Source organism: Sphaeramia orbicularis, chromosome 21 (assembly GCF_902148855.1).
Source record: "Sphaeramia orbicularis chromosome 21, fSphaOr1.1, whole genome shotgun sequence".
NCBI lineage: Eukaryota > Metazoa > Chordata > Actinopteri > Kurtiformes > Apogonidae > Sphaeramia > Sphaeramia orbicularis.
The window spans coordinates 16,373,913-16,389,878 of NC_043977.1; the positions used below are offsets into that span (position 1 = coordinate 16,373,913).

Here is a 15,966-nt window from a genome sequence, read left to right on the forward strand (position 1 = left end):
AAGAGGTTTTTTTTGGCTTAATTCAAGATTTTTTCCTTAATTCAAGATAAATTTTTTTTACTTAATTCAATTCAAGACTGTGGAATTATTGCACTCGGCAAAAACATCCCAGGGGCCGAACTGGACCATTTGGCGGGCTGCATTTGGCCCCCGGGCCGCATGTTTGACACCCCTGTTTTAAACCTTACTAGCGAAAATGCTGCAACATTAGTATCACATTAGTGTTACCTCTGTCGTCTCCATGTTTGTTATTACTGACTTTCTTCTTCTTCTTCTCAAAATACTTTACTCTTCGTCATTGTATTTGTCCAGTATGGTTAATTCAGAGCGGCGCCCCCTGGTGGATTAATTGAGAAATGCTCATTCCAACACATTAAATGTCAGTAGCAGCACTTTGTTCCAGTCAGACTAATGACAACGACAATAAAGCACATTTACAAAAGCAACTAACAACTGGAATGGGATTATTAAGTACTCGTATCGGTACTCGGTATCGGCAAGTAATCAAATGTAAGTACTTGTACTCAGTCTGGAAAAAAGTGGTATCGGTGCATCCCTAATATCTAGTTTAGGTAATAGGGGCATTGCAGTATTTTACAGTGAAAACAGTTTATCATAGCTTTCACGGAGAACAATTTAAAGATTGGAAGGATAAAAAATAATAAATACTAACTAATAACCCCTGATCTTACATTGGTATCTTGCCTGTGTAAAATATGTGTGGTTTGAGAGAAGTAGGAATATAAGACAGTGGGTACCTTTAATAAAAATAGGCTATAGTATTTGTTTCATAAATGTCCAGTATTTCAGATGTTTGGCCTATACTAAAATATTAAAGTCAGGAAATACCTCTACTTTACAAAAAAACAAAACAAAACATCTGTCAAACAAATTACTTCACTCTATGTATTGCAGTTGCTTTAACAGGGATGACTAAAGTAATACAATGTAGGTGATAATGTAGCGTGTATCATCATATCGCCCAACTCCATATACTACTAAGGTGGTATTCATTATTTTACACGTGGACATACTCCACTTTTGGTCAAATGCTTCGTAAAACACATGACTTGAGGTTCAGTATTGTCTCACTGTAAATTAATGTTGTGCTATGATGAGAAAAAAACGAATTGCTGCTTAGAGCGAGAATAACAGCGAAGTCATTTGGCTGTGCCAGAGCATTAAGTGCTATTAAATTATCAGCTCCTGCCTAAATAGGCTTTACAGTCATTCAAGGACAGATGCTTGTGGTCTCCATCAGAAGCAGAGTTTACCGTGGCATCTGGCAGTAGTGTACAGAAAGCGAACTTTCAGTGGATTCAGTGATAGCATTGCACCATTAGTGTGAGACACCCATACAAAGGAAAAGTGTCCTGTTTTATTGTAATGAACCAACCCCTAACCTTAGAAACACAGCACAGCTCTGTACTCACGCCAAGTTAATAAGTGGAAAATGCATCTTTTTTTTTTTTTTTTTTTTTTTTTTAATCCTGCTTTTATGATGTACTTCAACATCTTTCCAGAAACGGCTTGGTCCACAGAGCCTTTATACAGGATTGTGTTTGTCTGGTAATGACATGTAATTGGCTTATTTACAGCTCTGTAGGGTTTGCCTCTTTACCATTTCCACAGTGCTTTTTCTTGGCTGGGTGTCTGTGCTGTTTATCCTGCTCTTCATTAGGTCCAGTGTAAGACAATGTGACAAAGTAAAAAAAAAAAAAAAAAAAAAGAATAAAGAAAAAAACACAAAGAGATCCCTGATGCTTAAACAAACAAAACAAATTAAAAGGGCACTCTGAGAATGCATATCTCTGCCAAGGCCCTGCAGTCCTGTATTTCAATCAACACCCTATCTGGAAATGTTCAGAGAAGTGAAACAAAAATCAGGCTCTGCTCCTCTTTATGAATCTGCTCCAAAATATAATGGGCTTGTCCTTGGCCGTGTCCTACCCTTCCAACAAGTAGTTTTTGTGTAATCCTGCTGACAGAAACAAACCAGCATACAGGCTTGATTGCATGGCCAAGGTAAAAAAAAAACCCAAAACAAAACCCTTCTGGTCCATGTGACATTTTCCTCGCGTTCTGTTCATACGTTTCATTCCGTGCCTGCTTTATATGCCAGTCATCATGCTTATGGACTTAAGAGTTGTCGCCGGTTCTTGTGATGGCATGGGTAACAGAAGGTGTAGGAATGTAGGAGTCGAAGGCTTGTCTTCTGAGAAATCAACCTTTTCAATCCCAAACTAGCCATGCCAATATTATACTGAAAGCTTTCCACCAGGACCTGAACGGCGCGGGGACATCACAGCTTTCCATAAAAGTGTGGTGACATTTACTTTCCCGTTGACCCTTTCTCAGCGCTGCACCACTGACTGCCATCATCCACACTCTCTGTCTTCCAGCGCAAGGTCAATTGGGTTTCTCCTTCAGAATATATTTCACAGCGCAGCAGCCTTATCTATCTGTGTGTGTATTTACTTGCAAATTAATGGATGGTTGTTATTGTGTCAGGGCTGCAGGCATGTTAACACGTCTCAAGCATGATATGTGCTCTCTGTGATAAATGTTTGAAGACCATTACTGGCACAAAAACATGAACAAGTCAAAGGAGCATGTGCGTATAAGCATGCAAACCACATCTGGCCTTTTAAGCCTGACTGCAGGGTTTGCTGATAAGTCACGATGCAAGTCCAGACGCATGTGTCATGTGAAAATGTGTTAAAAAGACAAGGTGAAGCACAATTCATGGGCGTAAAATGAATAGCGATCTCAGCTTTTGTATGGTCATGGTAATAATCTTCTTTGGCCTCACCTCGGTTAATTTCTACTTTTCCTTCTTTTAGAACTCAAATCTTTTTTGATTGTGTCGTTTTCGTGTCTTACTGGTGGTAAAGAGAGCAGGAAAGTTTGTTCCGGGGATAGAACCTCTCACAGATGTGTCTACGTATCATAGGAGTCAAGGATGGAACTAAGAAAGAGTTAAAGTCTGAGTGTAAAGTGAGGCTGTAAGTAATGGTTATTGTAATCTTGTCAACAAAAGGCAGACCCTTAGAATTAGAATAAACATCTTGCAATCAGACATGACAAAGAGAAGTGTTCAGCGGGGTGTGGGGGGGTGGGGGCAGGGAAAACCCAAGTATAGAAATACTGCATGGAAATGAGCGGACAGTTCAGGATCCATTCATCTCCACCCATGCCCCTTGATTCATCCCTCCATTGTACTACAGGTGGGTCACTACACCACAGTGTTCCTCTGTCTGTATGGAGGTGGTGGCAATACATTGCCGGCTTTCATGGCAGCCTCGGACAGGTATTCCTGGTTTTCAGCCACAGCAGGGCGAATGCGTCCGTTCTGTCGGTAGAAGAATCGTGTGCTGCAGTCCTGCAGGTACTCAGGGTTGTGCATTGAGGTCTTCGGGGGGAGACTGTGCTGCCAGTATTCAGGATTGTCAAAAGTGGCTTTCTTGCCTTTTTTATCAAACATGATGGTGCTGCTGGTGATGCCTGAGTGCAGAGCATGTCCTGAATGCCCCGGATGCAGGGTGTGTGATGGATACGACGGATGGGAGAGGTGGCCAGGGGCGACCACATATCCAGCAGAGGAGACCGTGTGACTCGACGTTGACGGGTTGACTGTCTGAGATACTGACTGAGCAGCAGAAGACCCAGAGCCGACAAGAGAGACTGCCCCGGCCAATCCGTTCTTGTCCACGGGGTTAAGAAAGGTATTCAGATACAGTGGCTCGTTGACGTACTCGTCATCCCCGACAGCGGACTGGCTCTTGGGAACAGCAGCTCCTGCAACCATGTGCAGAGTGTGGCAACCGGCTCCGTCAATTACTGCGTGGGCATCACCGTTTCTTCGACGTGTGACGAAAGGGTTTTCCTCTACTGGGTTGAGATAGTCTGTGAAATGAAAAAGGAGGAGGTGGTTGATTAGTGAAGAAATATGGATCCACAAACAGCCGACTAAGAAAGATAACAACATCACATATTAACTTTAGAGCTTCATAAGCCTCATGATCAAACTCATCTGTGCAGAATAAACACTGCAATTTCAGTACCAAACTCCATTCTTTTCATTTAGAGCTGTGTCCAGTGGAGGAAACAACAACAGTGCTTGTAGTTTTTGACACTTTTTCTGCTTGACTCTGAAGGTTGCTTCTTCATGGTTCTCATCCTTATCTTGAATTTCCCTCAGACTTCTTGAATTTCCCTCGGGATTAATAAAGTATCTATCTATCTATCTTGTAATCTGTAATGGATTACAGTTTGGAAGTAACCTGTACAATACTGTTCATTATGATTATTCATTGTAAGTTCAAAAATTCCATCCATCCATCCATCTATCCATCCATCCATCCATCCATCCATCCATCCATCCATCCATCCATCGGCCCACCCACTCTATCTATCTATCTATCTATCTATCTATCTATCTATCTATCTATCTATCTATCTATCTATCTATCTATCTATCTATCTATCTATCTATCTATCTATCTGTCTGTCTCTCTGTCTGTCTGTCTGTCTGTCTAATCACTTTCTGGCACTTTGGTCAAACGACCCAAAGTGTTAGTTTTCCTCACCATGGAAAACCGGCCGAGTGACTCACAACTCCCTCTAGTGGTCGCATATATCTGTCTCAGTTCATATCTTTACAATCAAATTCATTGGCATCGTTGGCAACTTAGAGACTCTTTATTCTGAACACTCTGATATGCTTAGGTCACAATTGAATATTTTAAAGTACAAATACTACATGGAGCTTCTTTAAAAAAACACAAAGCCTGCTGTTCAGGAGTCTTTGACCCAATCCCAATTCACCCCTTGGCCCTCCCCCTTACCCCTACCCCTCCGTGTTGTCCCAATTCTCGATTAGACAGAGGGGAAGGGCTAAGGCGGAGGGCTGTATAGTCCTTGAAACTGAGATTTTTCAGGAAGCTACGAACAGAGGGGTTGGAGAAATTTCCCATAATTTTGTTCGAATCATTGGCAAGATGGAGGTAAACACAGCAAAAAAGTGCAGCAGTATGATGAAAGAACACACAAATGTACTTATTTTCTTTGTAAACAACGTAATCATTTGATCAACTCTTTAATGTCATTTCAATGTGTTATAGATCGGATTTCGGCAGTTTATAGTTGGTAGCCGAAAAAGATGACCAAAACCCATGGAACAGAGATGGTTATAGCTGCTGACGACATGGTGAATACTTTCGAAAACAAAGTTGTCACATCTGTTAATAGCGGCATCGATGACTGCTGATGATGTAACAGGTTGCGAAGGCTTATCCCATTTCATAGGAGAATGTTTCAACCCCTACCCCTTGCAGCTCCATTTCAAGGGGTAGTGTCAAGTGCAAGAGCCAAGGGGTAAGGGGGAGGACCAAGGGGTGAATTAGGATTGGCCCTTTGCCTTTGAATATTATACAAGAAGGCACAATAGAACTATTGTCCTTCTGAAAATAACCACTACTTTTCCGTGCACATACAATCGTTTTAAAATACTCGTATAACCTGAGTTTTTCTTGTCTCTCAGTGCAGTCAGGTATCCTTCCTGGTCCTTATCCGCCTTTGCTCCTCGTTCCCCCAAAAGACCAGTGGGATCAGCACTGTAACGCTGAGAACTACTGTCCTCTCCGCCACCTTTGGTAATCGAAAAAAAAGAAAGAAAAGAAGACTTGTAAGAAATAAAGTGGAGATTTCTGTGTCCTTATAAATGGGCAGTATTTCGATGTGACTTCTGCAGACAAATATTCAATCTCAGACCTGTTGAACACATGTTAGTATAACAATATGATTCTTGCATGTGGGTAAACCTACATTTTAACTGGGTTTAAATAGATGACAAAGGATCACTGTTTGAGTGTGAATAATGCCACAGATCTGTATGATGCATTAATACAGTACCTTGAACACATTAATGTGCCTCTGACTGTGTTATCCACTCACATATAAAAGCAGTTACATGCCTATTTATTTATAAAGCTTAATTTGATTCACTTTTGTTCCTCTTTAAACAAATCAGAAGATGAGATAGAAATGTGCTTCTGTGTGGTAGAAATTTATTCCAACTGACTAGCACCGGAATGGCTTTATATTGCACGTAGAACACCTCTTAAAGCTGAAATTGCTTCACAGCTTTGAGTCGCTCAAATTGAAAAGGAATGCATTGCAGTTCATCCTCAGCTGCTGAATTGCTAATGGCATTAGGTGTGTTTAGACTCTTGGTAAGTTTAATTTGTTTATTCCTACTACTTTTTCATCCCAAAACATTTTTTTTTTTCATACTTACCCCATTTTTAGTCAGACAGTTGAAGAAAATGGTTCTGTGTATGTGATAACTCCAGGCTATCAAATGAATGAATGCAATTTACTATTTAAATAAAACTGAAAAATATGCTTGGCATATATGAGTATGAATCATTTCACAAAATATATATTAAAGTTTCTGTCTGTAATGTGTGGGTAAAAGTTTCACTTCATGTTTCTAATACTGAAGGAATCCACTTAATAAAATCCAAAAGATTGAAATCTTTTGAATCTTTATGGCATATTTTGCTTCATGCGAATGAAGTTATTGCAGTAAACATCAGTGCTCTTGTGGGTGTCAATAGGACACCTGCAAGACCACTGATGTTCACTGCAATAGTCTCATCATACCCTATAACTAGGGGTGTGTATTGGCAAGAATCTGGTGATATGATACAAAGCACAATACTAGGATCACGATACAATATATCACGATACATCATGATACTATTAAAAAGGCAATTTTTTGTTTTCTTTTTTTAAATGATTATTTCCTTGAAGAATTGAGTTACCAGAAATAGGCACAAATACTAAACACATTCTGATTTGATCAGAACAGGATCTGATGCTGTATCACAAAATGTTCCTGTGTTAAAATGTAAATTATGTTTTACAGATATTACAGTTTAAGATCCTGTTCAAATGTTCATATTCTATTAGTTTATAACTAACATCATAACATTATTTTTGTGGAATCTCAACAAAGTAACTAACATTATTTCATAAAAGAGTGTTAAATAATAATAGATAAAATATAAACAAAAAAAGAAAAACAACAAAAACAAAAATGAACCTCCATAATATCTGCATTTGAATAAATACCTAAAAATATCAATACAGTACTTTTTTAATATCGATACAGTATTGTGAAATGAAATATCACAATATATTACAGAACTGATATTTTCTTACACCCCTACCTATAACGTGTGCAATTTCTGTCAAATGTTTACAGTCTTCCATATTATTTTATCTTTTCACATTATTTATCCCACAATATTTATTTTCTCATGTCATTTGCACTATTTCCAATGTCATTTGCATTACTCTCACGCTATTTGCATTACTTAATACTAAATATTTTTTTACAAACATTCCTAGTTGCAATACTTTTATTTATTTTTTTTCTAATGTAAGTAAGTGTGCCTTCTTACTGTTATTTGTTGTGCCTTGTAATTTCTTGCATTAAACTGGAGAGCTCTACCTCAATTTTGTTGAACTTGTACAATGACAATAAAGAGATTCTGATTCTGAAGTGAGAAAATGGTATCTAAGTACAAAACACTTGACACACTGACTATCTTACAATATGTTCATCATAGTCACTATCATTAATTTGCCAGAAGATGTACAGAATTTCCACAGAGTTACTTTTGGGGGGAAAAAAAGTACTTCATCTGCAAAACATCGCCTCTGGAAGTTTTACCTTTACAGTGTCAACACCTAATTTCTCCACCCAAACTGCTCTGATACCTCAGTTCCAGACCTCTTAAGTATCTTCTTATAGTGAGGAGACATTCCTCCACTCAGTCTTCTTTACCTTGTCCTGCGCCGAGAGCTGAGCCGGGTGTCAGGGTGCTGGCCCTTGGGGAGGCCTGCTTCCTTAGGGTGCCATTGCAGCGGGGGTCCTCCTGACTTCCACGGCTAAACCCACCAGCCATCGGCCCTCCTGAGGCCAGGTCCTGAGGGGGCATGCAGCTGGCAGTCACAGGGGGAACAGACACTACTCTGGGGAGAGTGGCGAGCATGTCCTCCATGCTGAAACTGGGGTCCTGGTAACCAAACTGGTTCTGAAGAGAGAAAAGGTATAGAAGGAACAGAACAGGAGTGTCAAACTTTATGTCCATGAAAGTCGGTATTTACCAGACTTGAGGAATATAGTATATGACAGTAAAATATACAGAAACCATAGAAGTCTGCTATGATCAGTGTTGGGGAAGCTACTTTTAAAGGTAACTTCTGCTTCTACTCATTACTGCTTTAATAAGCAATCCATTACTTTACTTATTTATCCTCTATTGAAAGTAACTTTTTACGTTACTTGTTACTTTTATGTTGCTGGACTTTGGGCAGAACCACATATCTGTTCCTAAATATGTAGGGCTACATAAAGTTCTACGATGGAGGACATAACAGGTATTTCTTTTGTGCTCTTTGTTATAAAAAAATGCCACAAACAGAGCACTTGACAGGAAAACACTGGACTACTATAGGCTTCAACACCACCACTAAACCCTATCAAACAATATGAAATATGAAATGACATAGCCTCTATATATCTTATAGGCATATAGGTGAACACAGAATACATAAGGGCTACTTTTTTGTCCAACTCTTGTTTAGTTATGTGGTGAAACGAAGTGAAATGAGAGCTTGTGACTATTGCACAGGTGCAGCTGTTTCACTACCGGATGTTTACATAGAAAAGAATGTGTTTATGCATGCCCGACAGTTTGGAGCATACGCATAATTCTTAGGGGGTAAAAAAATTTTAGGGTAAAAATTGTATGTGACACTTGGCAAATCTGTCCCTAAGAAAAGTAACGTGCAGAATTGAAAAATTAACTAAGCTTCATTAACAAATTTTCAGTAGTAACGCAATACACACAACACTGGCTATGATGATAGATTAGGGATCTAAATGCATTTGTTCTATTTTTAATCAGAAATCTCAACAAATTCTACCTGCACTATAATATATTTGTGTTTTTTATTTGAATGTAATACAGTACAGTTTCAACAGCGCAGCCATTTACTGTTATAACAGGGACTGAAAATGATGAGATTTGTTTTCTTTTTTGAGGAATAAAGTTAGAAAGTAACCACGTTTCTGAAAAATGTCAAGCAAGTTTGAAGTTGAAATGTTTTGAAACACTACAAAAACAAAACTAATGTATTTTCACAATGTGGCTTGAAGTGAATGATCTAAGCTGCATTGTGTGTGACCAACAGATGGTTATGTTACAGCTACTTACACATGGCTCTAATAAAAAGTACAGAAGAAGCATTTAATGGCTAATATAAGGTGTTTTTTTTGGCTGAATACATTTGTTTTACATTCTGAGTGAAGAGACAATAAGAGTTTCTATTAAGTATCAAGTGAATCTGATGCAAACTATTGAGAAACTAGAAAAGCACTCTGCCGGCACCTCCGCCAAGGCAGATCAGTGCCCCCTCCCCCCATCACCACCAAAATTTAATCATTTTTTCCTGAAATTTTCATCCAAATCCGTCCATAACTTTTTGAGTTATCTTGCAGACAAGCAGACAGACAAACAAACCAACGCCGGCAAAAACATAACCTCCTTGGCGGAGGTAATAATAAAAAGAAAATGTGATTTATGTGCATTTCCATAAAATGCGTTGGAGCAGATATTTTCAAATTCTCACACAAATTCTCTTTTTGTTTCATCCTTGGAAAATACATAAAAATATTGTGATCATGATATTACCATTATTATTATTACTGGGATATGCTCAGCATCACTGGGCCCATTCTGAGTATTAAGTGGTTCTAAAAATTAATGCTCAAATGAATGTTTTTGCCACTTTTCAAAGTTTGCCTCAAATTTCCTCAACACTTTATAAAAACAAAGAATCTCTGTGTGTGTTGTCCAGGTTTTGGAAATCACACCCTTAAGGCTGGATTATATTCAAGCAAGTGCTTAATATATAAATAATTTGAAAAAGTTCCACATAAAAGTATTATGAAATTAGAAAAAGGGATTTCTACATGGCATCTAAAAAAAGACAATTCAAGCTATTTGTCCCATTGTTCATCTGTAATATTCAAATATGACAGGCAGGGGAGATACACAGCAGCGGCAAACAATGATATGGCAGCATGACTGCCAAGGACAATTTAATTAAAAGAATTTTAATTAAAAGGCTCCATGCAGTAAAGTCTTTGAGTGGTCATATCAGCTGTGCCCTGCTGTGTGCATTTGTGTCTTTGCTCATAACAAGAAAGTGTTTTTAAGAACCTCACTGGGAGCTTTATTCTGGTTTTGCCTTTTTATTTATCCAAAGAGGTGTGTTTTTCCTTTTACATTCCCTCATGCAGTGTCTAAGAAGCTTGCAAACACAGTAATAAGAGTCCAACTCTGTCGTGTTTTGGAAAACTCCAATGCAGTGGTCTGCACAAGTCCTGCAGGTATTAGCTAAAGCTAAAAGGTCACGCTATTCTCTTATTCCCCTGTCACTCTTTCTTTAACCACCATCTCTCAGCCTTCATTTGCATTTCATCCTTTGCTTCTTGTCCTAATGTTTAACTCTGCTTGTAAAATCTGAAGTTGCTGCAATTTTTAACGCTATTGATTAGCAATATAAACATTACTTCATATATTTAAGTATATTTTGGCATTTAGCTTCATTTAGATTCCTATGAAGACAACATGATGTAAAATACTACCTCCCCCTACTTTTGGGGTTATGAGGGGGCACTGGGAGCCCAGGCCTGTGTAAAAAGTTCACTGTGCCATCTAAATTGACCAAAAAAAAAAAGCAAAACTGAAATACTTTTACTATACTGCTTTAACCCTTTAATGCCACACGTATACATGAGTTCTGAAGCCCTCTACATGATCAGTGTGATTTTTTTTTTCTTGAAAAACCCGATGTATACAATTAGATACATGCAATACACAGATAATCCACTAGGGGGAGGAATTCATTCTCCAGATACCTTTGCAGTGACACTACAAGACTGTCATTCATGAAGAAGGAGGCAGAACTTTGCCAATTTTGAAAAGGAATTACCAATTTGTTAGACATGTTTATGCTATATTGTTTGTTTATTTTTTGGTTTAAAAATAATATTTAAGCATTGAGACCTGATGTATCAAATATGATACAAAATTGAAAATCATACATGGAAATTGATATTTGAAAAATTTTTCAACTCCACTTCTTTAAATTCCAGTTTAAAGAAGTGGAATTTTCTTCAGTTATTTAATGGTTCAGGCTTTACAGGGTTAAGTAAAATTAATTCATACTGGAAAAAGTAGAACACTATATTAATACAAGGACTCATATGTTCCTGCAGAAATGGAGGAAGCCACTGGAACTTTTGGGAGTGCAGTGTAATTTGGACTTAAATACATACTATGATGGATATCTTTCACTTTTTGTTTTGATTTCTCTGCTTGTCTTCCTTTTCACTTTGTATAGAAAAAACATTCTTGATTCATATACTCATGCGTTTTATTTTACTATACGATACGAGCTATTGTGCAAACATTATGCACTACCTCAGTGTGCTAGTTAGGGTATGTTGTCAGTGAAAAATGACAAATTATTCATCCAGACATGTCACGGTTTGTAGTAATTTAAACACTTGTTTCAACACTATGTAGACTTTTTTTTAAGCTCTTCATATATTCACAGTATCAGTGAACTATGTGACCTAAACTCTGTTTACTTTTGCTGTGCTTTGATACAAAATGCATTCAGTCACTCCTTCTTCAAAAATTCATGGATTCCCCTCCCAGTCAGTGTTCACCAAAACAAAATTCTGTACAACCACAGCATGTTCTAGAGACATTTAGATACTTTGCTCGGAATGGTTCACTTTCAGTTCAAAACAAACAAAAAATGCTTGAAATGCTCGTGCAGCCTTGTTACCATCTATAAAAAAAGAGATTATATCCATACTGAAAGGTGCACATTTACAGAGCACATACAGATGTAGTTATGGGTGTTTTTCCACTGGTACTAAGTCATGACTGAGTGAAAAAAACAACACAAGAACACAACTGCTGTTACCGTCATTTACCACATGCATCTACAATATTACATATACATACCAGGGTTGTATGAAATTCAGAATTTCAGACTTTAATTCAATTCAATGAGTAACTCCACCCCACAGGATTTTGAACTGAATTTGAATTGGAATTACAGGAAGTGGAATTAAATTCATTGCAATTCAGAGAAATTCATACTTATCACATATCAGTGAGAATGTAATACTTTTACTATACATTTTTCTTCCAAATGAAAGTACAGACACTAACATTAAGCATACATTCCCTTAATGTTGAATTATTAGCAATATCTTCATTTCAAAGTAATGAAATGAAACAATGACTTCCCAGGTATTCTGGGAAATGAAGCATTGTCCTATCATTTTCCACAATTTGAAAGTTATTACAATTTTCATGATCTGTTTTATAGAGTATGTTTTTAATATTAATTTGTGGTTAAAAAAAAGGCCTATTTATTATAATAAAGTATTGTGTACATAAAGTCCATACAATAATATCTGTATGAAATTCATGTTGTAATCATATGTAAAATATACAGTAAAGCTTCATTATTAAATACACCTTAATTATGTATCATGAGTTTCTTTCAATTTGATTGAATTCCAATTCTACTTCCTGTAATTTAAATTTGAATTACAATTCCGCATCCTAACTGCAATCTCAATTCAAATTAAAATTCAAGAACTGAATTGGAATTTAGGGGTCATTCTCATTTCAGTTCTGTTTTGTACAACCATTACAGACTGACCAAAATATTCAACAATTATTTATCTGCTTGTCTCTTTTAGCAGGTTGAAAGAGACATGAAATAACATGCAACAAATGCTCCACACAGGAATCAAACCAAACACATGCATCCACGTTATATGCAGGTTACTATATACCCTCAAGGCTAATATATTTACAAGGTCAGAACAAATGAGAATGTTGAGTGAATGTCAAATTCCTCCATGCAACAGTCAGATGGATCAACATTAGGCACTACAGTACAGTGTTAGACTGATGGGGTTTGAGCTTCTTTACTGAGCTGGAAATCTGCATGCTGTTTGTTCTGCTATGAATATATTACACAAAACTTATCAGAGACCTGTCATGAAGCATGAGCAGAATGTCAAACCTACTGTATTTGTTTGGCATTACCCTATGTAGTGTACTATAAGTGTTTTTTCCCTATTTAATTTGCAGTTCAATAGGAAACTGTGACAACCTAGAGGAAATACACACTTTGTATTCCACAGTGTTTCAGGTGTATTATGTTGAGCGAGACTGACACAGGCATCTTATGGTATAGTCAAAGCAGCAGGAGCCATTTATAGCTGAAGTATGACTTGTTCTGATGAGCAAAGTCCATGTGGCAACAGAGATTAACTGAGTTGTTCAGTTGTGTGTTTGTAGAGCGCACAGTATGAGTGAAGTTGGACGAAGGTATTCAGACAAGTGTGAGTGTTTCTGCAAAAGTGTCAAATTAAAGACCTTCCTATTTCCAATCCAGCCACTACAACAGTTCATCTTCTGGTTGAACAGATTTATTACCTCCGCCAAGGAGGTTATGTTTTTGCCAGGGTTTGTTTGTTTGTTTGTTTGTTTGTCTGTCCGTTAGTGTGCAACATAACTCAAAAAGTTACGGACAGATTTGGATGAAATTTTCAGGGTTTGTTGGAAATGGGATAAGGAAGAAATTATTAAATTTGGTGGTGATTGGGGGTGGGGGGGCCCACGGGGGGGGCACTGATCAGCCTTGGCGGAGGTCTGCGCTCTCCGAGTGCTTCTAGTTTTAGCTGTGATGAGAGACATTAGTGACATGTTTGGTGAATTTGGTTATTTTTACTTTGGGTTTAATATTAAACAGAAAAGAGGTATAAAAAATTAAATGTGTGATTGATCCATTACTTGGATAAAATGATGAATTACTTAATGTTAGATCTTATCAGGTGGTGTTGTCTTTTCCTAGTCTATTAAGAAGATGTTACAGGTCATCACTTAAGTCGTCTGATTGTTATGGAACCAACACTTATCCCAAAATAGTTATTGTCTCCGCCAAGGAACAACGGAGGTTATGTTTTAACCTATGTCTGTGAGCAAGATAACTCAAAAAGTTATTGACGGATTTTGATGAAATATTCCGGAAACGTTGATACTGGCACAAGGAACAAATGACTACATTTTGGTGGTGATCGGGGGGGGGGGGGGGTGTTGATCTGCCTTGGTGGAGATCTGTGCTTTCCGGTGGTTTCTAGTTTGTTTTTTGGCTGTTAGCAAGATAATTGAAAAACTTATGGACAGATTTTTGATGAACTTTTCAGGAAAGTGTTAATACTGGCACAACGAACAATGATTAATTTTGGTGGTGATCGGGGAGGAGGGGGCATGGGGGGTGTTGTTTGTTTGTCTGTCTGTTAGCAAGATAACTGAAAAAGTTATGGACGGGTTTTGATTAAATTTTCAGGAAATGTTGATACTGGCACAAGGAACAAATGATTAAATTTTGATGGTGCTCGTGGGGGGGTGGGGGGGGGGGGGGGGGGGTGGGGGGGGGGGGGGGGGGGGGGGGGGGGGGGGGGGGGGGGGGGGGGGGGGGGGGGGGGGGGGGGGGGGGGGGGGGGGGGGGGGGGTGGCTGATCTGCCTTGGCGGAGGTCTGTGCTCTCCAAGTGCTTTTCTAGTTAACTCCCGCCAGGATGGTAAAACAAAAAAAAATTGTGATCACCTTTGCTTTGTGTGTTTGTTTGTTGTTTGCCGTGTTTTGTTGTTTAGCACTTATGGGAAAACTATTACAACCATCTTTACCAAATTGTACCCACAGATAGGCCTAGGCCCTGGGACAAACCCATTAAATTTTGGGCCAAGTAGGCCAAAGTTCAAGGTCACAGCAAGGTCACAGCAAGGTCACAAAATCTCAGATTTTCCTGTCTCTCATCATTGAGCAATTTTTGAAAATTCATAAAAAAATTCAAAATGACTCCTATTAGCCTCCAATTTGATCCACCTGTAGCTTATAACAATATCTTGTATCTGGCAGAAAATTGTCCACATCCACTGTGGAATGTGGATTCTGTGGACATTTCAATGTAACACTGAAAATCCCAAAAACGACACATTTTTCATTATAACTCAACAAATATTGATTGGAATTTAATATAATTTGACATACACATGACTGGTACCAAGCTTCAACTTTTTCTGCTGTATGGAACAACCTTGAAACTGTTTAATTGAAAAAGAAATAGTCGATCTACACATGCACACTGTTTGGGGTGCTTGGCGGAGGTTTGCGTTCTCTGAACACTTGTTTATTCTGTGAACTGAGCCACTTCTCTTATAGGACTCCATTCACATAGAACTGACTCAAAGACCCCAAGGCTGGGATGTATTTTTACCTAAACACTGAAATGTTGTGTCTTTAGTCTAAATTTCTTTGCAGACACATTTTCTGACAGTTTCAGTATCAGTTGACTGTTTCAAATAATCCATGAAAGTAAGTTACAGGACACCAACTGCTGTCGCTTTGTGTTTCTTGTCAAATTTTCAGCTTATAACAATTGAAAGAAATTAGTTACAGAGAGATTTATTGACCTAATTGTCTGATTTAACTACCTGCAAATGCAATCCACACTAATGAGAAAAAATAAATAACTGTATAAATATTATTCCAAAAAATATGCAGACACCAAGCTGAGATGGAAAAAAAAGTTGCATGTCTCATTGGCATTCAGAAGACGCTTTATCCTGACACAAACACAGAGGGATATTGGAATACAAAATGGCTGAGTTGCCTGGCTGTGTGTCTGGTTTCGTGATAGATTTAAATCCAGAGATAGAAGATGAACATTTGAACAGCTAAAGAATTGAGGGAATCTGGCTGAAAACCTCATATTTGGAAGGGAAAAA

The 15,966-nt window shown here is 38.1% G+C and overlaps 1 protein-coding gene across 1 annotated transcript in view; it reads right to left on the bottom strand.

Annotated features, from left to right (window-relative positions):
* Positions 1-466: 466 nt before the first annotated feature.
* erbb4b (erb-b2 receptor tyrosine kinase 4b) overlaps positions 467-15,966 on the bottom strand; it is an 885,828-nt gene continuing 870,328 nt past the window's right edge. The window contains exons 26-28 of the mRNA XM_030124408.1: positions 7,856-8,105; positions 5,521-5,649; positions 467-3,906 (exon numbers count right to left, since the gene is read on the bottom strand). Of these exons, the coding sequence (XP_029980268.1) occupies positions 3,236-3,906; positions 5,521-5,649; positions 7,856-8,105 (1,050 nt within the window). The 3' untranslated portion in view covers positions 467-3,235. The remainder of the gene's footprint in view (positions 3,907-5,520; positions 5,650-7,855; positions 8,106-15,966) is intronic.